Source organism: Ambystoma mexicanum, chromosome 5q, assembly GCF_040938575.1.
Source record: "Ambystoma mexicanum isolate Mex_15411 chromosome 5q, UKY_AmexF1_1, whole genome shotgun sequence".
NCBI lineage: Eukaryota > Metazoa > Chordata > Amphibia > Caudata > Ambystomatidae > Ambystoma > Ambystoma mexicanum.
The window spans coordinates 1,011,053,317-1,011,078,600 of NC_090933.1; the positions used below are offsets into that span (position 1 = coordinate 1,011,053,317).

Consider the following 25,284-nt stretch of genomic DNA (forward strand, 5'->3'; position numbering starts at 1 on the left):
AACACAAGGAAAAGCAAAATAACATTAGATGTAAACAGCTGAGCACATACAGGAATCCTAATAAATGCTCATTTGAAAAATAGTTTCAGCTAACACCTCATGATAAAATGATGAGGGTATTTTTGATTTGTCAGACTACACCGCCAGAGTTGACCTTTTCTGAAAAGGAACTGCAAAAAAATAACTCCAGCTATATTATATGTGAGGGTTTTCAGAGGAAATGTTTTCTTTGTGCCTTTCATTATGGATGGTGTTTTGCTCTGCAAATAGCACACAGTACTGAAAATGCAGTTACTGTCTCCATTTTCAGTAAACGGTTATTTATCTAAAGTGCTTCACCTATGCTATTAACAAACCCTGAAAGGAGAAGACAAATTATATTGAAAACAAATTCATGCCGGCCGCTATTCTTTGTTCAATTGCTGGACATCTCATTAGCTTTCAAGCGTCAAGACAAGCACCTAAATGCGCCATTTCAAAGGTGGAAATGAAGCTGGGGCTCACTGCTGACATGGCATGTCAGCCTAGTTCCCGGGCAGACATTTCCCGGCAGTGTTTTTAAAACATGTCAGCGCGTTGTGAACTCACAAAGAGGCTTGGGAATTGTGCCTTTCCGCGCAATATATGTTCTGTTACACTTAGCAATTGTGCTACCTAACAGCTTTCTGTCCAAGCCCATATCCATTACTTTCACCATCTCAGTGGGTTCACTGAATAGGGCGTTCTAGTGGGAAATTTGTATATACATTCACCAGTCTTTTGACGTGATATACAGGTATATATCAGGTTAACAAAGCCTTTTTTTTTGCACATTTTCATAGTCTTCATCACTTCCCTTTTTTCCATGTATGGGCTTGTCTGTGTACTCGATTTGTAATTTGATCAGAGGCATTTAGATGTTGCCCACCCACATACAGTTTTCACAGTTGTAAGGTTACACTGTGTTAGTTGGGGTTGAGTTTACTGAGCTAACGACCAGGTAAAGACAGAATAAAAAAGCTAAACAATGCACACAGCCCACCATGTTTGTTAGACTGCTGTCAGGAAAGCGGTAGTGGATGGGTCATATTGAGGGTTAAAGGGGTTGGGCCGGAGAGAGTCAAGAAATCAGTTATTGCCTTGAAAAATTGCTGGCTGCATTACCACTGTTTGTTGCCTTTATTATTTATTTATTGTTATTTATCTGGTTCTCCTCTGCTTCACACTTTCCACCTCTCCCCCCTTCCATGCACTTTTCCCCTCCCCCTCTCCCATGCACTTGTGCATTCTCAATGTCACTGGGCCTAGTAAGATCGCTGTTTTGTTCTCCCCTGTTCCCCTCCCTTGCCTTGTCGCGCTCTGAAAAACTTGTGTACAAGCACGATAGAAATAAAATATCAATCAATCAATCAAGAGGCTTGTGGGGATGCTGCAGTGTCAGTCAGATGCTTGTGAACAGCTTTGGAAAAATGGATGGAACGTGTCAGGCCTGAATGTGGTGATTCCGGGATCTCTAAATGTGGAAAGACTGCTAGTTGGTATAATCACTTATGAAATTGTCATATCTGTGCAATCCTGTGTCAGTGTACAGAAAATATGCATTTTTTTAAATGCATAGGTCTTCCTTGTTTCATCAGTCCTAAAATTGCCCCAGACTACAGCCATTTTGTAATCATCAAGGGCATTATTTGGTTCAGATCAATGCTCACCAATTGGTCTGTGATGGTTGAGACTTAAGTGTTTATATGTAGAGGTAGACCAGTTTCCTTTACACAGTGGCCCCACCCATTTCATGCACATAATCAAGTATACAGTGTTGTTGGATGAACATGTAAAATGCCTCATCATTTTATAGTCCATTCCCGTGTGTGGTATCTTGATTGTATCAATTCCTTGATATGTGTGCAGGTTAGGCATCTTTTGTTTTTGCATAGCATTGTTTGTGCTATTTGTAGGTAGTTTATTGGAGCTGAAAGAGTTAAGGGAACGAGACGCAGCAGGAGGAAAGGGAGGAGCCTCAGGGAGGAAGAGGCGGGAGTTAGAAGAAAGTATGAATTTAGATAAGACGCGTCCTGTCGTCCTTGCATGAGTGTTCGAGATGAATGAAATGTATCAACTGGCGACAAGGATAAAAGCTGCATCCATACCGGAGTGCCAACCAGCCGTCCCCTTCCATGTGCTGTACACAATTCTCAACCGTTATCCAGGCGTCATTCCGGGTGAGCGCACGTCCTTGCAGCGAGGGAATGCCAGCATCTTTCATGGTGAACAGTGCTGGTGTTCCTACACCAGGAGAGGTGCGTGACATGCGATACATCAACAGAGAAGCAAATGCCGCACCCACGCAGTTTCCTTGTCCCTCACAAGTACGCTGCAATGCTGTGTGGCTTCAGGGACAGCCCCGCTTGTGCGTGTTTGCAAAACAAGACCACTTTACCAAGAGAGAGTACCCCAATGGCTCCTGCACATCTTCCAGCACACACAGAGCGAGTGCAATTTCTTTTTTTAAATGATTCAACACTGATTTACCATGCAGCGCTAACAATAAGGGTGAAAGAAGGACAATAATCCAAACAACACCCAAAAGGGGATGGACACATATATGGCCAGCAGAATCCACACGTTCTGGAAGACAAGAACAACCATGTATAATCTCCCATTGACAACATGTAGCAGGGAGGAACTAACAGAGCAGTACACACCATGTGCCTCAGAGAGCAGCGACCATGGTAGATCAAGCAGAAAGGCAATGTGCAATACAAAACACCACTAGAAGCATTGCATTTTTGAGGAAGTCAAGCTGATTTACCATGCAGCACTAACAATAAGGGTGATAGAAGGACAATAACCCAAACAACACCCAAAAAGGGGATGGACACTTGCCCATATATGGCCAGCAGCATCCACACGTTCTAGAAGACAAGAACAACCATGTATAATCTCCCATTGACAACATGTAGCAGGGAGGAACTAACAGAGCAGTACACACCATGTGCCTCAGAGACCAGTGACCATGGTAGATCAAGCAGAAAGGCAATGTGCAATACAAAACACCACTAGAAGCATTGCATTTTTGAGGAAGCCAAGCCCATTCAGGCTCCAACTGCAGTCAGACAGAGGGCCCAGATGGACGGCGTGGGTCGAAGATTTTGCTGGTTTCATCAAGGTGGCAGGAGAGGAGAAGTCACCAATGTTAAAGGACATCTTTACAAATCTGGCTGGGACAGAGGGGAATGGCATCATCAAGACCATCCCAATGGAGGACAGGGACACGTACAACACCCCTGTGGCATCCCTGGACAAGAAACTAGTGATACAACCGAATAGAGACTATGAACGGTAAGTTCAATCAGTGCCAATAGGCATCCTACAAAACGGTGGAGATCATTAGACAACTCCACCAAAAATGAATTTACTGCCAATTTGCAGCATTTTCTGATGATGAAGCAATCCAGCTCCTTGTCATCGAAAGATGCACATTGTTGGTTCTCTGCTACCAGCTACTGAAGATGCCTCTGACGTTCGTGGAAATGATTGAGATGGGGTGAGTACCTGAGAGGGTGGTGATCCAGGCTTCCACCCTAGAAACTCCAAAAAAGAAAATGGAGAGGGACGATACAGTAGTAGCCCTTACCAGCGGCAAAGACACTAAAAAGGCCATGCCGGACCACCAAACCCCACTAGGAGGATTGCCATGAGAGGGCTTCCTACAGATGAGACCAAGGCCATGCACACAGAGGTTGTGCAACAGATGCAGAGTGATTTTTCCTCAGGCAGGCCCATGCCCAGCAATGACCCAGCGGTTGCAGCAGGTGTGGCAGGGGAGGACATTTACAAGCGGTTTGCTGATAGGGAAGAACATTCCCAGTTTGAGGGAAATGCCTGCTCAGCAATTGGACAGTGAAAATACTTGGCTTGATATGCAGCAGGGACCAGTGAAGCGAGGTATCCATATGCCACCTGAAGGGGTCACCATTAAACAAGAAGATAACCAGGGATGCTTTTCCCAAATTCTTTAAAGGTCTGGGAAAAATGAAAGACACAGTGATCCGCCTACACATCAATGACCAAGTCAAGCCTATTCCACAACACCCAAGAAGAGTATGTTTTCATCTCCAGGAAGCCACCCCACAAGATCTGCAGCAACTCCTGGACAATGACATCATAGAACATGTGACAGGGCCCACACCATGGATCTCACCCCTGGTAGTGGTACTCAAAGATGGAAATAGAATTTGACTCTGTGTCAACCTGAGAGTGGCAAATACTGCCATTGAGAGGGAGAGACACCCACGGCCAAAGATAGAGTACATGATCATCAACCTGAACTCTGCAACAACATATTCCAAATTAGACCTCAATCAAGGGTACCATCATCTGAAGCTACAGCCAGACTCCGGAGGTATAACAACAATTACCTTCCATGACAGTCTCTTGGGAACAAGCGGTTGAAATTTGGAATCTCCCCAGCCGCAGAGATCTTCCAGGAGACGTTCAGACACCTGCTTCTCCCAGTCAAAATGGCTTTCAACTATTCCGACAATATCCTAGTGTACAGCACCACCCAAGAGGAACACGACCAGGTGCTCATAGATGTATGAAACATCTTGAAAGAGGCAGGACTCAATTATGACAAATGCTATATGAGCAAGGACAATTTGAGGCTCTATGGACATATTTTCTCACTGAAGGGGTTGCAGCCTGACCCTGAAAAAGGGCACACCATCAACAAACTACAGGAACCCACCCTCGTGGAAGAAGTAATATCCTTCCTTGGAATGGCTGGGTACTGTGCTAGATACCTGCAATGGTACGCCATCACCACCGAGCCGCTACAACGGCTCTTACGAAAAGACAAGCCGTTCAGATGGTCACGAGAATGCCAGAAGGCATTTGACACTATCAAATCAGAATTGGCAAGTGCTAGGCACCTGGCATACTTCAATCCACAATGGCACACAGAACTGGTGGTCGACACCAGCACGGTTGGTCTAGGGGCCATCCTGACAAAGAATGAAAGGCCTGATGACCCCGCAATCTGTGTCATAGCATATCCGAGCTGGTCCGTATTCCAGGCAGAGGGTGTATACTCACAGGCAGAAAAAGAAAGCATTGCAGCAGTATGGGCCTGCAAATATTTCGACCACTTTGTAATAGGTAAGAAGTTCACCCTCATGACGGACCACCATGCCCCTTCATTCACTATTTGTCAAACTGAGAACACATATGCCGCCCGGAATAGAAAGATGGGGCATCCTCCTCCAGGAATATGATTATACCATTATACACCAAACTACTTTTATAGGCACCCAACAACAGAAAGTCTGCCACCAAGGGAAGGTGATGCAGAGTACTTGTGCTATGTCATGGTACAGGCCCTACTGCACACTCTCACCACAGAGGATATAGCCAGGGTGACACAAGCCGACCCGTCCATCAGATGGGCTAAAGAAATCACCATCTCAAACAAATGGAGACACTATAAAGTATTTTTGCGTCATCGGGAGGGAGTGAACTTGCAGAAGCTGGAATGCTTGGCAAAGGTGAGCGTAGAACTGGCAGTGTTCGAACAGGGGATACTTTTGAGAGGATGATGTATCATCATTCCATCATTCTTCTCGAGACAGCTGGTGCAGCTGGCACATGAAGGACATCCCGGAGTAGAAGCAACCAAGAAATTACTCTGACATGGTTCCCAATCATGGATGCGATGGTGGAAGACCTAGTCAGAAGCTGCCTTCCATGTCAATGTGCAACGAGAAGTGACCTGCCACTTACCATTTAACCTGCGTGCATTTCCGTGAAGGTGTGGCAAGGAGTTGTGATGGATTTCTATGTCTATGGGCCACCCAAGGTGGGAGACTACATCCTTGCAATAGTTGATGACTTCTCCAGATTCCCCACCATCAAACACGCATCATACACATCATTTGCTCAGATTGTTGATGTCATAGACAAAGTGTTCAGTGATTGAGCCATCCCTGCCACAATAAAATTTGGACAATGGGCCACCATTCAGTGGTCAAGGCTTCCACAAGTTTGCAAAACACATGGGGTTCACCCACCCGAGGATAACACCTCTATGGCCACAAGCCAACGGAATGGAAGAGCGGTTTATATCATCAATCAAGATGACCATCCAGAAGGCAATCATTGAAGGCATGCTGATCCAGCCGGCCTTCTGTTGCATGCTATGCATGCCATTATAGGAACACATTACATCCGGTGACCGGGGTACCACCCGGGGACCTGATGAGAGCATACCAGGCCAAGACATGCCAACCCCAGGGGGCGTAGAGCCCTCAAAGGAAACCAAAAGACTGAGAACTTCTGGAAGATGAGGTGAGAGAGAAAGATGTGATGACGAATGAAGCAGCAAAGGAAAAACGGACTGAACCCTGAAAGCGAGGGTCAAGGAGAAGAGGTGCTCGTGAAGCAGCAGATACAGAGGAAAACAAATGCAAGATACGACAGCACACCTCTCAGAGTGACTGACATGAAAGGGACCATGGTGACAGCCGCCAGCACACAGAGGCCCGTTAAGAGGAATGCATCATTCTTAAAGCAGTTAAGGATGGACAAAGACATGGGACAAGATGTGAGGACACCAGTGGAGGAAGGTGTAGAGAATGATAAAGAGGCCTCAACACCAGTGGAAAGGGAAGAAGAGACATCGAAGGTCGAGCCAAGCGAACTATCAAAAGGCCATGCAGTCTCATTGAGGAGGTCTGATATCGACATAAGGAGATATGTGATGAGAGGTGTTGCAGGGATAGATTTGTGGAGCTGAAGCGGTTAATGGAATGAGACACAGCAGGAGGAAAGGGAGGAGCCTCAAGGAGGAAGAAGCAGGAGTTATGATAAAGTACACATTTAGATAAGATGTTTCCTGTTGTCTTTGCATGAGTGTTTGAGATAAATCAAGTGTATCAGGTTGGTAGCCTGAATGAAATGTGAGACATCTCAGGGAACAACTCCCTCAGATGTTCATGTTGTTGCTGAATGATTTATAGTTTCTGAGTGATCTTGTGGGGGGTTTCCAACTCTGGATTGTGTGGAACTAACAGTGATACTCAGGTTTGGGCCTCTTTTTCTCTGTAGTCTAAGAGGCTGGCCCTGGGGTTTGTTGTTGCCCTGTGAAGCCTATTGTGCACAGGTCTGTGGTTGAATATATGGATTACCAAGTTTGATTCCAAATCTTCTATGTATTATCCCATTCACAGGTTTTTGTGCATATTCGCTTATATCTTAATGCTTGGACAAATATTGCAGCGTGCTTTGTGCGCACTCTGTGACAGATGTCACTCTCCAAATAGCTGTATTGTTTTGTTGGATTGCAATATACTGTAGTCTTTAGTTGCCCATCTTTCATTTGTATTGTGGTGTCGAGAACATCTATTTTTCAGGAGAGTAGGAGAAGGTGATGTTGATGGTCGCCTGGAATTAAGTACATCTTCATTTGAAGCTTGTGAGTTCCTGTAGCACACCAGTCCATATCAAGATGATATCATCGGTGTAGCATTGATATCTCAAAGGTCTGCAGCCACGGGTGGCAAGCATATTAGTCTCTAATCATGTTGTGATACATTTGCAAACAGAAGCACCAAGTGTGTACCCATGATCATCCCCATCATTTGGAGATAAGTATTAGTACTGAATGTGAAATAGTTGTGAATCAAGTATATGCTCTTGACTATAGTGTCAGCCGGATGGTTATGATCACCAAGAGCATTCTTACCTGCCTCAGTGCCATAATGTGGGGATGGAGCGGTTGTAGTAATAATGCTCTATTTTTAGTACATGGAAGCATGAAAGTCATGTTCAGATGAAGATAGTACAGAATTCAGAAGAATACAATCTTCATAGAGGGCAGACACACGTTAATAAAAAATCAAACAGTAAAAGTTATAATATATTAACAATATTCCTAAACCTTAAAAATATGTAATTTAGATCAACAAGTGCACCATAAATAAAGTCTTTTTGCAGTTATACAGTCAGAAAGTCTGCCAGTTTCATCAATTAAATTGCCTCAGCTCGAACCACAAAGACCAAATTCTATAATGTAAAACACTAGTAGAATGCAGAAATAGTCTTTTTAAAAATGACCAAAATCGCCTTATTTGCAATATTTTTGCCAGCATCGCCATGCTCACCAGATAAAGGGAGACAGTAAATACACTAGAGACACATTTTTGATTTTTTACAAAAATCAAGAACTGCAAACACACTATCAATATTATTTGGTTTAAAATGGGGTAGGAGCCATCTCTGTCTGATGTTTCTCAGGTTTGGACAGAGTAACATAAAATATATTTCTTCCTCTTTTGAGCACCCACACATGAGACAATTAGCTAGGTCCTCAGCCTACCAGTTCTTTGTAGAGTGGTTTAAATAGAGAGTTCCTATATACAGTGTTGCATATAGACATCTCTCCACTGCCTGAGTAATCCAATTGAGATATTGTTCTAAACCAAGGACAGGTTTCTTGCACAGATATGTATGAAATAAGCTGTTTAATTCATTACTTCGTAAAGTATCCAACAATGCCTAGTCCCAGAAAGCAGTCTCTAATTTCTGAAGGTCACCCTGAGTTAAGGTTTCCAGGTAAAGTAGAAGGAGCATAAGTCAATCTTTAATAATACTGACTTCACATGCTTAAACCAAGCTCATGGTTTAGTGTGATTGTTGCATAAAACATCCTTCATTGCCCTCTTATAGAGCTCATTTCCAAGCACATCCATAACCTAATTCAGAGTAAGAATGGCTTTATTTGAGCATGGAAGTAAATGCAGGCCTTACTCAACTCCAGATTAACCACTAAACTCAAGGTGACAGGGAGTAACCCAAGCAGTTTAAAACATATATATATATATATATATATATATATATATATATATATTTTTTTTTTTTGTTAACCTTGATTGTTGCGGTACATTGGTGACCCCAGAGTTCAGCAGCATACAATGTTAGCTGAGGGAGCTTGAGCCCTCTATATCTCTAAAGTTGCTTCAATAGCAGTATTAACAACTTTTGTGTAGAGAAACCTAGAAGAGCCCCAGCGAATCTATTAATTATTATGTTGTTTTTTTTAAGCTGTGAGTTCCAAGATCCAGTGTTATTAAAATGAAACCCCAGATAATCATATAATTTGACATTTTCCAATCCCAACACCATCCAATTCAATGTCTAAAGTGAGAAGTGGTTTCTTAGAACAAGACATTATTTTCATCTTTGAGGCATTTATAATCAACATTTTTTTCTACATAGTAACACAAATTCATTGTTGTAGACAACAAAAGAGTGTCATCCACAAATAAAAGAATATTAGTGCATTCATTTCCAATCAGATGAGCGTCAGATGTAGATCCCAATAAAGATCTTGCAATGCCATCAATAAAAAGGTGAAATAAATAAGGGGCCATTACGCTTCCCTGTCTGACACCTTTTGTGACATGGAAAGCTTCTGCTAGTTTGCCCTAATGTCCCATCTAACTATGGCAGGGTTAGAAGTGTAAAGTGCCTTAGTGCATTTAACTAACTGAAATTAGAGTCGTAAGGCATGCAGAGTGCCACATAAAAGATTGCATTCAACATTTTTGAATGCAGCTTTTAAGTCAATAAATACCAAATAAAGGGGCATAGCCTTTTGAGTGACATATTTTTGGACAATCACGATTAATCACAAGGCTTGTGCAACCATGCCTATGCCACTACAGAAACCTGCTTGCATATGATGAAGACGTTTTAGGCCATCAATATATAAAAGAAGGTGATTAGAAAGGATCTTGGCATCAACTTTTCCCAAATATTCTAAAAGCGAAATAGGCCTACAATTTGATTGGTCATTACTGTCCCCAGGTCACCATGAAGTTGGTGGTTTTTGAAATGTGATCAACAAATAAAAAATGTTTGAATGGAATGGCAACCCTAAAGGAAGGTTCTGCATTTAAAAAGGCACTTTATCATTCTATTGTGCATTGAGAGCTAGAAACACCTCTTCCACTGGAAATAGCAGAGGAGGGTCACTTGCAGAGGGTAGGCCCTCTAAAGATATTGGTGTTGATTTATCTACTAGATCTGACTAGTAGAGTTGCATAAAATGGTCATACGGCACAGAGGCAGGGGTGGTCATGATGGGTACACGTGCTTCATGAAATGTGAGCTACTAAGGCTCACATGAGGGGGTATCATTAATGAATGTAGACAATATCAAGTTCAGTGCCCCATGTTATGTTATGTTACTTTGCATTTATATAGCACCTTATGTACCATTGGTATGGTCTGAAGGCACTGGCATGTATCTCACTCTTCAGTGTGTTATTTAATGGAGCCAATTTTATATAACAGCCATTTTCTTATCTGGTTATATCTGGGGCATAAATTACGATATGACTATTCTGTATTTCATAATACATAGCAATTTCTAGAGCATTATGCTTGCTTTCAGGGCATTTCATGACATAAAGGTTTAGATAAATCCCAAAAGCAGATGCTTATCAAGAAATAATCAAACTAACTGCATTGATTCTCCTAAATGTAGATTTAGCAAGGATATCACCCTCTATTCACCCATGTAAGGCTCAGTGAAAATAGTGGCCAGCACCTGAACATGGCCATAGTGTGTTCTTGTCATGGGTACTGAGGCTCTTAGAATATCCCAATATATCCTCCAGCCATTTCTGTGGTTCTAGTGTGGCATCAGTCTCTCCAAGTACTATCATTATATCAGTTTTATCCCCAGATCTGGTAGTAGGCACAGTGTCCTGCCAGTGGATAATGAGGCAAATGTTGCAAAAGCGGAACCCTCACCATAAAACTGAATATAAACATTACACAGGATAATCTGATGGCCATCTGGGAGGCACATTTTCAAGACTTGCATATCTGGCCATTTTGAATCAATAACCACTATTCTAAGCATTGATATCAATGTTCATCCTGGTTAACAGTCCTCATTTGTGTCTCCAAGCTCCAATTTTAAAGCTGGGATGGCATATGTAGCATATCTGGAATTCCCAGGAGACAAAATCTGTCCACGTTTCCTGCAGGCTAATGATTTGCAAATCATCCAAAATAAGTGACAATTAAAATCATCTGATTTAGATTGAATTAGAGCAAATTCCAAGAAAAGAACTTTAGATGAAAAACCTTTCCATTACACTCTAAAGGTAAAACCATGGCAGACTGAGAGACCTGTTGCGGGGAAACATATCATGATGGGTAAGACTGTCTTTCTGATGAACCACTACTATTTAACAGATTATCACCCTGCATCTGTACTAACAATTGATCCTGTGCCCCTGGTTTAGATCTTCTAATCTGTATGGAAGAGATGGGATGAAGTAGGCTTCTGAAGTTCAAGATTCATAGATCTTCTTCAATTGTACTAGGGAGTAGGAGTTCAATGAGGTTAGAGGGGTTACCATCACGATCTATCATTTGTATGACTTTACTGATGTCTGATCTAACCACTGATAAGCAGCCCTTATTTATTTTACCCAGTGAATGTATTTATTCCTTAATGATTCCTTGCTTTCAGGGCATTACTAGCAGGTTTATGGACCCCATGTAAATATACTCTGACTAGAGCAGGGGAAATACTGAGTGTGCTATCAAAGCGGCAAGTTGATGAACAATGTGTCTGTAAAGGCAAGGTGCTATGATCACTTTGCCTTAGGGGTGGTCATGATCTAGTTTCTAGGTTAGGTTGCCTGTTGTAAAGAGTAGGACATAAGGCCTTTTGTGCTTGTTTCTCAATCACAGTCAGCAGAGGTTCAATACTACTTCCTATAGGATTACCAATATTTTGAAAGCTCTTATGCTTCACAGAATCTTTATGCTGGACTTTGGGCATTAGCGGCATGCACCCTTCATTCATGGCAGATTCCCTGTTCTGCTCGGAAGGCTGTGGCATGCTCTTGTGGTCTTTATAATCTATAGCAGGGGTCTCCAACCTTTATGTTGGTGTGAGCTACTTTCAGTTGGGGGCCAACAGCAAGAGCTACTTGCGGGCCATATCAGCGGTCGGGGTTGTTCATAAAGATTTGAACTTTTTTTTGCTGTAAAGAGGCATTTTTCCTGTGTATTAACCCTCACTTCTTGCTAAGAAGCCTATAAGTTTTGATATCAATGATTGGATGTACTAAATGTGCGTCATTTGCAGCGAGTCCAGTGTGGTAAACCCATAAGCACATTGGTCCCGAAGGGGCTTGCTCGCCAGAGCCCTGCCCAGAGGTGGACTGGGAACTAAAAGAAGCCCTGGAAATAATTACTGGGGACCAAAAGAGGCCCTGGAAATAATTACTGGGGACCAAAAGAGGCCCTGGAAATAATTGTCAAAGTGGCCCCATATGGCACATTTTCAGCAAGCCCAATGCTTTTCCTATGTGAACATTTGGAAATGCCAGACAAAGGAATCCCATGGTGCAGAGGCAACCGGGAAATCTCCAGAGTTCCACATAGGCCAGTCCATCCATGGCCCTGCCTTCGAAAAATAGCTGAAAAGGGGGTGGAAACTAAAAGAGGCCCTGGCATACTTACTTGGGACCAAAAGAGGCCCTGGAAATTATTTTCAAAGTGGCCCCACATGACACATTTTCAGCAGGCCCAATGCTTTTCCTATGCGAAAATTAGGAAATGCCACACAAAAGAGGCCCAGGGTGCAGAGGCCCACCGAGAAATCTCCAGGGTTCCCTATAGGCCAGTCCGCCCATGGGCCCCTGCCTTCGAAAAATAGCTGAAAAGGGAGTGGACTGGGAACTAAAAGAAGCCATGAGTGGGGACCAAAAGAGGCCCTGGAAATAATTGTCAAAGTGGCCCCATAGGACACATTTTCAGCAAGCTCAATGCTTTTCCTATGTGAACATTTGGAAATGCCACACAAAAGAGGCCCAGGGTGGAGAGGCCCACCGGGAAATCTCCAGAATTCCCTATAGGCCAGTCCACCCCTGGAAAAGACTCAAAATGAGCCCAGGGTCGAAACTGAGGCATGCAGCTATCATGCTGCATGTCTCCGCTCGCCCTGGGCTGATTTCCAGTTATGTGAGGTACTATTAGAAACGCAGGGCTCTGGCGAGGAAGTCCCGAGGGGGCTTGCTCGCCAGAGCCCTGCCTTCTAAAAATAGCTCACATGATTGCAAACGAGCCCGGGGGTCGAAACGGAGGCATGCAGTTGCATGTCTCTGCTCGCCCTGGGCTGATTTCCTGTTATGTGAGGTACTATTAGAAACGCAGGGCTCTGGCAAGGAAGTCCCGAGGGGGCTTGCTTGCCAGAGCCCTGCCTTCTAAAAATAGCTCACTTGATTGGAAACGAGCCCGGGGTCGAAAGGAGGCATGCAGCTATCATGCTGCATGTCTCCGTTCGCCCTGGGCTGATTTCCAGTTATGTGAGGTACTATTAGAAACGCAGGGCTCTGGCGAGGAAGTCCCGAGGGGGCTTGCTCGCCAGAGCCCTGCCTTCTATAAATAGCTCACGATTGCAAACGAGCCCGGGGTGAAGCAGCGACATTAAGCATCATAGCTAAATGTCTTCATTTAACCCCGGGCTTCCCCCATTCACCCGACCCAACTTACCTTCACAAAAGAAGTTTTCCTGCCACTTTCAGCTCGCTTCTGGAATCCAAGCCCCAGCATCAGCCACCTCCAAAACTGATCGGAAACTATGCAGGCGCCATGGTGCTTTTTAAAGAAAAAAGCTCCGGCAAACTGAGGATCACAAGAAACCACTGTGGCCAATGGGAGCACAGCTCCCAGCAAGGAACGTGCTCTGGCCAATCACAAGGTGCAATCTATATGCTGTAGAGAATTGCAGGCCTGTGATTGGTCAGAGCACTTCCTGGCATCATTTTCTTTTTTTTTCTTCTTTTTTTTCTGAAACTCGAGCGCGAGCTACTTCAAAGGCTCTGGCGAGCTACTGGTAGCTTGCGATCGACTGTTTGGAGACCACTGATCTATACCAACAGCCAGGCCTCTCAGTTTATTTCCCCCATGCAGATAGCCCAATTCTCTCTTTAGATCAAAAATATCACACACTGTAGCGAGAGAAGACCCTTTTCAATGTCATGAATATCCTTCTTGAGGAGGGCACCTTGATTCAGTTAGAGTTAAGGATGGTATTGGTTCTGGACATATTGTATGTATATGGGGAGACTGCAGGATAGATCCTTCACCAAGGTTGGATCAAAGAGCCAGCAAGAAGCTCATATTTATTAGAATAAGGAATGGATGGAACATAAATAATGTCCTCTCAGTTCCAAAACGTATGCAACAAAAACCCGAAGCATCGCTTACCCGAAAATAAGTCAGGTAAGTAATAGCAGGGTCAGATCTCCAAGCCAAGATTATTGGATTTGGGGATCTGACCCTGCTATTACTTACCTGACAACAGTCATATGGATTTTTCATTTTATTTCCGGGTAAGCGACCCTGCAGATTTTTGTTGCATACTTTATGCAGTGCTTAGATTTGAGAACCGTACACACAAACAATTGAACTAATGGGTGTTTGTTTTTTCTCCTGTGTTTCTCGTTTTGTAATATCATTGGATTTGTTTTCTTGTTCCCTTTCAATCCTCCCCTTTGCCAACCCTCATTTTTCTGTCTTTTGTTCTATTGTTTTGACTACTGCCAAAATATGGGGTATGATGGTACAATGATTTCTCAATTGATCACCATGTATATGAATTTATTTTTCTTTTCTCCTATGTGCAATATGAATTATTTTCTCAATTTGATATACTTTCGTGTATACTAATAGCCCTGATTTGATAAAGGCTCAGGCAAGCCGAAACACGTGTAATCACCATGAAGAGGGCTTTTTTTGTTTGATTGATCATTAAAACCAAGCTTAAATATAATTAATGGCACTGAGTCCTGGAGTTATCATTCATTACTACTTAATTTTCCAGTTAGGACTTTATTACCGTCTTAATCTAGTGACCTGTGACATTCCAGAAGCATAGTGAATATACATATTTCTTGGCCAATTTTCACGCACTTCATATGAGAAGATACAAGGGATTGTAAGGGGTCGACTGGCGGAGCAACTTGTAATAAAGCCTCTTTTATACAAGTATCTTTTTTAAGTGCTTAGCCTTTCACATTCCTTGTATTATTGTGTTACACCAGAACATCAAAATATATCTAGAGATGTATAGAAACATACATAGAGGAGGGGTTATACACTCTGAAACATGCATCCTAATTTGATAGGTCAATACAAGATATGTTATGTTTCATTTCTGGATGTGTATATGCTCTCCAATAACTGATTCTTTAACAAAATTAGATGTTTGTATCTGATAATGAAAATTGTTTTCATACAGTAAATGCTCCTTCTATAAGAGGACACCTTTATTACACCTACCGTGATAACTGAGAACAAAGAAGCCACTTGTTGTGAAGTCACTATGGAATTTGATCAGGACTTGATTAGATGTGCTGTAGACAGATTCCAGCGCAGTATTACCACTGAACTGTCCAATTTGTGGAGAGCTCTGATCGGGCCCATCCCTGAAGAGGAAACAGAGAAACAATGTAGAGTACACTTTCAGAACATCACTGTGCAATGCGTGATTACATTACAATACGAAATAAAGATTTTCTTTACAAAGATTCTTTTGACAGAAATAACTATTAATTAAAGAAAGTAAAAGCACATGGCAGTGATATTTGTGATAGGTAAGCAATAAATTAAAGTGTACCCAAACTAAAACAAATAATTAATTATTCCTTAAAACATAGACATTATAATGTATTGGATATGAGACCACAGGGCCGTTACTCACAGACCAGCAGTGATCAAGGTTTACCACTGAGACAGACCAGTAATGCACTTGTCCATTGTTGTATTCTTGCAGGAGGATGCTTCCCTGCAATACCATGATAGTTTTAACCACTGGGCCTGGGTGAAGTTTCACAAAACTTATCTGGAAGCCCAAACAAATCTCTAAGTGACACAAACATAGATTTGCAGGTTCTTGAAATGTTTCTTCCAACCCAAATCTCCCTAAATCTGGAGGGAAGTTTGGCAAAGGTTTGGGCAGGTTTAGGTTATTTCTAGGCAACAAAACATTCACAAAATAACTTCAAAGGCTATGGAAAGATAATTAAAGTGAGAAGAAATGGAGGCAATGGGGTGAGGCTTGAACAGTGGATTAAAAAGAGGAAATGGAGTCCTGTGAAAGTATGATTGTTTTCAGGATAGGTCTTTCAAATTAATATCTGCAGAAAGATGTCAGTGGGTTGATTTTCCTGCTGAAGAGATGTATTGTTAACCTGCGGATTCTGGACTTGAACCTGGGCGTGAGAATCTCAGCCTTTAATCATTCAGTTGCTAAAACTAGGAACGTTGAAGAGAACAGTCCTATGACAGGCATGCTTGGATCCCCTTTTCCTCATTTAGAGGCCAGCACATTGAACATTTTTGAGCCTTGTGATATTAGGCATGTAAGGCATGAATAACAGACACAGGCCACTGGAAAGCCTACATGAATGAGGAGAATCAGTTTTGCAATAGGTATGCATGAAATTCCATCCTGCTGAGTTTCCTTCCATGATGTTCACTAAGGGTAATCTTTTTATAACAGGGAGTTCCTATGCCTGTAAATAAATAACCATGCACAACTCAGAAGAGCAGAGGACGAGTCAATCACATGTCAAGCATTCAAGTTTCGGACGTTTGCCATTCGGTCAATCGTTAAATGAATACCATCCAATGCTATGAGTTCTGTACCTGGAGAAACACACATCTGTAGAGTCCCTGTTTTTGTAAAGGTTATGTTTTGCTAATGATGAAAGTTGAAGTGGTAAATGGAAAGATTGCATGCCAGACCAGCAGAGAGACTCTCACATAAGGCATGCCTGGGTCTGTGCTTCATCATGTGAAGGGTAAAACATTGAATATTATTGAGGTGTATAATGCAAAAAAGAAAATGTATGGCAGACATGGGTCTCTGAAAAGTCTACATTGCTGGGCATAGTGAACTATTTAATAGGGGGTGCATAGCGTTGCACCTTGCTCGGTTTGATTCCAAGAGGATAACTGAAGTTATTTATTTTATAATAGTGTTCATTGCAGCAAGAGAAGGACCTTAGAAAAGCCAGTACGGCTGAGGCGGAGTCACTCAGAAATACAGAATTCATGAATCATACTGTCTTCCCTCTCGTGTTGCTAGAATGAATACAGAGCAATGTAGGGAGTTCTGAACCTGGGGAAAACACAAAACATATCTCTAAAGTAACTGTTTTATTGAAATGAGTTCATTTTGGATTATCTATTAAGGAAAGGAATTTCTAGCCATTTGTCAATGAGACACTTTCATTTTCTTTACACATTCCCAGTCGAAAAGGTCCTGAACTTTTTCAGTAACTTTATACTTTATTTGCACTAAAAATATGCCGAAGCAAAGGGTCTGGACTCTTCAAGTAACTGTTTAAAGTAACATTTCAAACTGATGTCTTGATCTTAAATAGAATCTGAAAACCCTGGGAACATAGAATACAGTGAAAAGGCATGTGATTCAGGGTGTGGAACACTTCGCTACAACGTTTATTTCAAGAAGAGTCTAATGGAAACTAATAACTTCTCTATTTAGGCACACAGTTATGCAAACCTTGGGGTGGGATATCACCACTGAGCACAATTCCATGAGACTATCAAGCATTTGCTGTTGGATGTTGCATTCCACTACATAAGATCCATCACCATGCAGAGGCTACATTAGGAACATATGCCGACAAGATAAATAGTACATCGGTGGCAATATATAACAGATGTAACCTCTGTCTCAAGAAGGAAAAGGGAGCAATATTCTGGCCTTTCCCTTTTATGTTCATATTTAACTTCACAAATGTGGGTTCTGATGTTTTGCATAGTGAATATACTGCAATGTTGTTTTAAGAGAAATCTTGTCTTCAAATGCTTGTATATAAGTTTATTCTCTCATGCTGATGTGCCACTTTACACAACCAAATTCTGTGGGCCTATCTGACACAATTATATACAAGAAGCGCTGTGCACTGACACACGTCTCAGTTTGCAGTATATGAAAAAAGGAGTAGCTTGTCCTAGACCTGAGTATCTAATATTGCTATTTGTATCGTAAAGGGACGAACATGGCCCACCGAATAAAGCCCTATTGATCCCCATGTGCCAGGGATGCATGATTTGCAAAACGGCTTACTGCAGGAACATAAACATAGAGACGAGGTTTCCATGATGGAAGGGAGGGTAGCTCAGGGGCAACCTGCTCGCCTTGGAAGCACGGAGCACCACAGGTTCAATCCGCGGGTCTGCACTTAGAAACCTCTGGGTATTAGGCGTATTATAATTAACCTATCATATCATGGCACTTACAGTGATCGAGGAACATTTATATGGAATACTATCGCTGTGGCTAGAGGGAATAGCCTCTTCCAAATATGCGCTATCGTGGAATTTGCCAAACAGGGTATTTTTCTGTAGGATTTTGCTAACAATGCTAGAATTACATGTATTGTGTTGTGTTATGCGTATGTGTGTTTCTTTTTGTCAGTCGCTGCATGTATGGGTCATTGGCTGTGGTTCTTGTGGTTAGGTGCACCCCTTGTGAATGTTACCTACCCGTCCTGCCTGGCTAACTATCACCCAATCTCCATCACCCCTCTTCTGGGCAAAATCTTGGAAAAGTTGGCCATCTAACAGCTCAATCTTCACGCTGAATCTGTTATTTGTCTCCATGATCACCAATCTGGCTTCAGAGCTGCCAGAAGCATGGAAACTGCTCTCCTGAACATCCGTGAAGATCTGCTCTCCAACATTGGGCCTCATTACGAGGTTGGAGGTAGTCATGGTGCTATTAGCACCATGGCTACCCCCTTACCGCATTCCGGGTCTGGGTTCTCGGAATAGGGACTTACTGGGTCATTCCAACCTTGGAGGACTCGGTAAGTCCCCATTCTGAGAACCATTCCCCATTCCCATTCGAGCCTCCATAGGGCTCAATGGGAATGTGGATGGAGCTGATAACGGACCCTTACCATTGCCGTTAACCCCTTACCACCGACCTCGTAATGAGGCCCCTTGACTGCAACACCCCCTGTGTCCTCATCTTACTTGATCTTTCCTCTGCCTTTGACACAGTTAACCATGCAATCTTGCTCAACCATCTCTGTGATTACCTGAGGATCACCGGTCAGGCCCTGGTATGGCTGACTTCTTTCCTCTCTGATCGACCCTCCCAGGTTCAACGTGGGTCCTTCCTCTCCTCTAACCTCTCTCCCTGGCCCTGGCTGTTCAACTGTTACCTGGCACATCTTGCCCACTGCATTGTGGTGCTCTGCCCCAACTTCCAGTGCTATGTGGATGACACTCTGCTCATTTTCAAGCTGCCCTCAGCCACCTCTTCTCCCTCTCTCATCTCTGACTGTCTGTCCGTCATCCAGGAGTGGTGTGCTGCCAATGATCTCTGCCTTAATGCCAGTAAGACCGAGATTCCGCTCATCAGCACACCCGCTCCCTCCTTGCCTGTCACTCTCTGGCCGGCCGCTCTTGGCCTCTTCCTCCTGCTCCCACCTGTGTGGCAAAAAAACATTGGGGTCATCTTCGACTCCACACTCTCCTTCATCTCTGACGTCTCTAAGAAGTCACACTATGAGCTGCACCTCCTCAGAGGTATTCTTCCTTTCCTCTCCTTCCCCCAGAAGCACACTGTCTCCACAGCTCTGGTTCTCTCTAGGCTTGACTATTGCAATAGCCCCTTTCTAAATCTGCCTGCGTCTACCCTCTGCCCTCTGCAACTCATCCAGAACAGGACTGTGAGACTAGTCCTTGGCCTGAATCCCAGGGATCGTACCTCTCCATGTCGGGGTATTGATTAGAAGGCACAGATATCTGTGTCCAGCTGGTGTCTGTCTGGTCTGTTTAACCTTTGTTTTATATGTTCTGTTGCTGTGTCACATGTAAGGAAATTTGTCTCCTTGTTGTTTGAACTTGATCAAGGGATTTTACGCGATTCTGTAGTTGAGAGGAAATCGGGCATGAATTGATGTTCTTGAGTAAATTGGTGATATACAATTTGGCAGGAAAAGATTGCATTAGAGCTTGCGATATTTGGTGCTCGCTCAAATTGTTGGGTATGGTGAAATTGCATCAAAGTATTGCTACAACAGATTTAAGCATGGAAGATATTACTCCGCTAGCACACTTATGTAAACAATTGCCTAAACATGCACCTAAGCTTAAGAAATACAGTACAGAGTGGGTTAAGGGTACCACCCACAAGATGTTCATGCTGTGGCCACAGAACAGGTCCTTATCTAAAGCCATCTTTCAACACATGATGACTTATTTGCATGCCACATATACAGGCAAGACACTACAGAAATGCCAAACTGTTCTAGAACTTTGGAAAATGTTCGAACAGTCGAAGGATGAAGAGCCACCGGCAAACTGGATATTAAATGTATGCACGGAGGGGGGTGAGACGCCTACCGCGCCACCTGCCCCGCCTGGAATAGAAACTGAGGGAAGTAAGTCAGAGGGACTCTACCCATTAAGACAGCTCAAGGCAGCAGGGGGGTACAGCAACCCCGCATATGAGTCACCTACGTACAGTAGTGATGAAAATAAAGGGAAGGATCAGGATAAGAATCTCACCTCTGCAGTGCCAAAGGACAAGGAGAGACGCAATGATGAGAGGAAGGATCAGGCACAGACAAGTGCACCTCTCGATAAGGAGAGAGAGGGAACGAGATGGAAATCAAGCGAAGACAGAACTGATGAGGTAGCATTCACAAAAGACGAATGAATCGGAGGACAGATACTGTTGAAACTCGATGGTAAAGGAAGTGACGCTGTGAGACCGGGAGAAAAGTCTGATGAAGGGAGAAGGAGAAGGAAAGGGAAATAAGGGACGAAAGAATAAGAAGGAAAGCTAGGCTGCAGAGAGAAAAGCTATATCACGAAGAGAAAGGAAAGCAGATCATTCGCAAACAGAGCGCAGCCTATGACCAGTACAGGAAGAACCTAGAAAAACTGGAAGAAGAACAAATAGCACGTGAAAAAAGGATAAAGAGGCAAAAGGATGAGGAAGTTAGAAGGGAAACATAGAAATGAAAGTTGAAGAGAAGAAGATAAGGTCAGCGAAGAAGCGAAGAAGCGCAAAGAATTTGATGATGATACTGAACGTAAGCGTAGACAGAGGGCACGCGATCTCGAATATCTGGAGCGGGAAGTTAAAAAACCCAATCCTATTGTAGAATGGGAAGATATTGAAGAATGTTTCCCTGCATAAGATTCAGTACCAGGCAATAGTGGGACGAATATTGAAGATGACTTCAACACCAGAATCATCGGGGAAACGATCGATAAAATATATGATGAAATGGGGTTAGAACTAATATCCCAAGGGGAAGACGAGCGCTTGGAAAGCACTCAGCTGTATGACACTGAGGATGTCACCCAAAGTAGTGGGAGCAGGAGACTGTCCCTGGATAGGCTAGAAATCAGTAAGAATGACGCAAGGAGTTGCGTGAATTGGGAACAATCATTGTCCGACTCCGGAGAGGAGACGGAGTGCGAGACAAATGAAGAAGGGAGGCAGCGCGAAAAGTGGCTCCCAAGGGACAAAGGGCAAGATGGTCAGACGCTAGCGAAACTGCACCATGGGCATCTGAATCTACATCACAGTCTGGCCAACACGAAGGAACACTCCATGGTCAGCGGGGGATGCCGGCGCCCGCCTATGTGGACAGGTTGAGGACGTTGCCAGGCAGACGGCGATGCGGGAATGTTACCCCAGCGATAAACATAACTATGGGGAAGGAGAAAGAAGGCTGCACATTACAATTTCCGCTGCTAGAAAAGGGGGGAGTAAGGCTGCAATATATTCCATGGCCACACATGGATCGAGAAAACCTGAAGAATAAGCTTCCAATGCTGACAATGGGAGCCGGGAAGTGGATACACGAGTTAGAAAAGATGACGGGGGGTGTCATGTTAGCTATAAGGTACATTAAAGGTCTCCTGATTGCCATACTCGGTGAGAGAGCAGACGATGTATGGGCACAGGCAGCGTACATTGGTGTTACCATAATTAACACTGCTCACGACGGAGCACCATTCAACAATTGTAGAGCAGCAGTATGAAAAGCGCTACGGGTGCTTTACCCAGACACTTCCGATATGGTAGCTATAATGGCTCGCAAAATGAAGGAGTCAGAAGATCTGTTAATTTATATCCAGAATTTCCAAGACGCGTGGGTGCTCGAAATGCATGAATCTTGGACAAAATCCATACGTGTGTTTTACCACATTTTATGCCAAGGATTGCCAGAACCAGTGCAGAAACAACTCAAGAAATTGGTAGGAGTTGAGGCCAAACCTTGGGCTGAAATACAGCTAACTATTGCACATTACTGTAGATTGTTGCAAGAAAAGAATCGGAAAAAGGAGGCAAGCAATGCTGGTGCAAAATAAATTATCAAAGTATGCTCTGGAAGGAGCCATGCTGACTAGCCCAGCTGAACAGAATGTACAACAGGTGACTAACCCACAGCAGAACAACCAGGGTAACGTGGATTGTACCAGAGGGGAAGGGGATTTAGAGGAAGGGGATGGCAGAGTAATCAGGGAGGTTTCCAAGGGAATCAAGGAGGTTTTCAAAATGTGCAAATGGGCAACACGGATATGGCGAATGGACAAATAGCCCGACCACCGCTGGTGTGCTGGCTGTGTGGAATGACAGGGCATCTGGTGCGCTCGTGCAGAAGCCTAGGTGTGTGGTAAAATAGCCAAGGAATGGGAGCAGGCACAATGAATCCACCTGCAATCTCCCAACAGGGCAGTGCACAGAATCACACAGTTCAGCAGCAAGCACCAGGCATGCAGCAGGGTGTGCAGCAGGGGGTTCAACCCCTGAGCATGGGAAACCTGCTGCAAGGGCAATTCCAACAGGCACCACTGCAAATGTCTCGGGGCACAAACTCCGGAAGGGGAGGCAACCCTGTAAATGGAGAAAATCCACAAGTGTACAGTGGACCAAACTTATATATGAACTAGGACAGCTCACTGGGAACCCTGATGTGCTCTATCATATCAGTGACACCAGACCCTAATAGGGAACCTAGGGTGAATGTCGCCATAGAATATTCCTTCTTAGTTGACACGGGGGAAACACGCTTGTGCATATGAGAAGGCAACTTTTCCTTGTCTGGCGAGGCTATAGATACTCAGAGCTCACAGTTGAGTTCCCTTTACAGACACTCTCCCAGTCTCCATAGGGGAATGCAAAATGAATGTACCTTTGTTGTATTCGCGTCAAATCCCAGTAAACATTCTGGGTTGAGATTTAATGACAAAATTGAATATGACCATCTCGTTTACAGAGGAGGGCATAGTATGCTTTACTCCGGCAATGCATTATATGAACGTGTACAATATGATCAGGGCCTATTCCAGGCACAGAGCCATGAGAGCTACACTGCTGGAACGGGAGGTTTTCCCATATGGCATACGTGTACTTATGGCAGGATTACCAGGCCGTGCAGACAAGGGAGGAGAACCCCTGACAAATTTCTATTCAGGCTGAGAATACCAATGCATTTCCCGACAAATATTTCCCTTGATGATACATGCTGCAGCAGTGCCAGGTGGGATAGCACTAGTTGAAGGATACAATGACGAAGGCAGACAATGGTGTGCGATTGTCGCCATTGAAGAAGGGTATCGAGTGACTGACATCACCAATGACGATCTGTTTGAAGAGCAACCAGACTCAGAGGAGACAAGGGTGGAAGTGAGTCTCGTATTTTGGGTAAAAGTGATTAAAGAGAACTGCCTCAGAGAATGATGTTGCCACTGCTACGTCCTGAATACTTTGATGATGACATGGCCCAAGTGCCTGTCTCAGTATGGACCACAGGACCTTATGACGTAGGCCTCCTGAAGGGGGTGGGAGAAGTGAAAATTAAGCTGAAACCAGGAGCAATTTTACCAAGAGCAAGACAATATCCCATGTCCAGGGAGGCAGATGAAGGGATTACGAAGACCGTTTCCGCCATGATGGAACAGGGCAACCCAGTGACATCAGAGTCACCATGTAATACAGTGATTCATCCTGTCAAGAAATCAAAGGGAGGGTCCTGGCATCTAATCCAAGATTTAAGAACATTAAACGATATTGTTGAAGCCGAGTTCCCTCTAGTCCCTAATCCATCTACAATTTTATGTAATATACCAGTCGAGGCAAAGTATTTCACAGTGATTGACTTGAAAAATGCCTTTTTCTCAATCCCCTTGTACCATGGTTCACAAGATCTGACGTCCTTTACATTCAGACAAATGCATCTGAAAAGCACGAGGTTGCCACAGAGGTACTGTGAGTCCCCGTCCATCTTTAACAGAGTCCTCCAGATGGACCTGAGAAATATTGCAGTAGAAAGCGTTGTCTTGCAGTATGTGGATGACATTCTAATCTGCAGCACAACAGAAGAACAATGCAGGAGCGATTCGGTTCAGCTACTAACTGTACTGGCTGAGAAAGGTTATAAGATTGACAAGGAAAATCTGCAATATTGTCAACAAGAGGTGCTGTACATGGGCCAGCTAATTTCGCATGAGGGGAAAAAGGTAACCCCAGAAAGGGCTGAAGCTATCTTGAACATGGAAAAGCCACTCATGGTAAAGCAAATGCATAGCTTTTTAGGCCTGTGCAATTATGTTAGAGCATGGGTCTTCGATTACAGCTCATATACCAAGCCCTTGCTCCAGGCCCTAACGAAAGCCCGGGTGACAAAGGAAAACATTGAATGGACTGAGACAATGGAAAAGGGGTTCACAGAACTTAGGAGAGCGATATGTACGGCTCCAGTTCTCGGGATTCCAAATTAAGCAGAGGAATTCTATCAATTCTCGCACACGGATGGCACCATTATGACGGCAGTGATCGCTCAAAGAGCCTCGTTGGGGTACAAGCCCCTGGCGTATTACAGTGGGAATCAGGACCCCTTAATGAGAGGCCAGTCCCCATGCGGACGAAGCTTAGCTGCCGCAGCGTTCGCCATAGAGAAGGCGACAACCATTGATGGGATGTTCCATGACGTTATACGTGGAGCACTCGTTATTTGCCATCTTAGAGAAACCAAAGGGTACGTTGACATCTCAAAGAGCTTCTGCCTATGAGCTGATTATATCTAGTCCATTGATCAAAATAGTTCGATGTAAAACAGTAAACCCAGCTACGTTCATAGCTGAGCCAGTCATTGAAGGAGAACCGATACATGACTGTGCAAACTATGAGGAATTCTATGATGAAATCCCCAGGGT

General features: G+C 43.7%; 1 protein-coding gene across 5 annotated transcripts in view; it reads right to left on the reverse strand.

The window, feature by feature from the left end:
• CSMD3 (CUB and Sushi multiple domains 3) overlaps positions 1–25,284 on the reverse strand; it is a 3,270,409-nt gene that overhangs the window by 578,669 nt on the left and 2,666,456 nt on the right. For all 5 annotated transcript variants that reach the window (XM_069621531.1, XM_069621530.1, XM_069621528.1 and 2 more), the window contains one exon: positions 15,346–15,491. In XM_069621531.1, the coding sequence (XP_069477632.1) occupies positions 15,346–15,491 (146 nt within the window). The remainder of the gene's footprint in view (positions 1–15,345; positions 15,492–25,284) is intronic.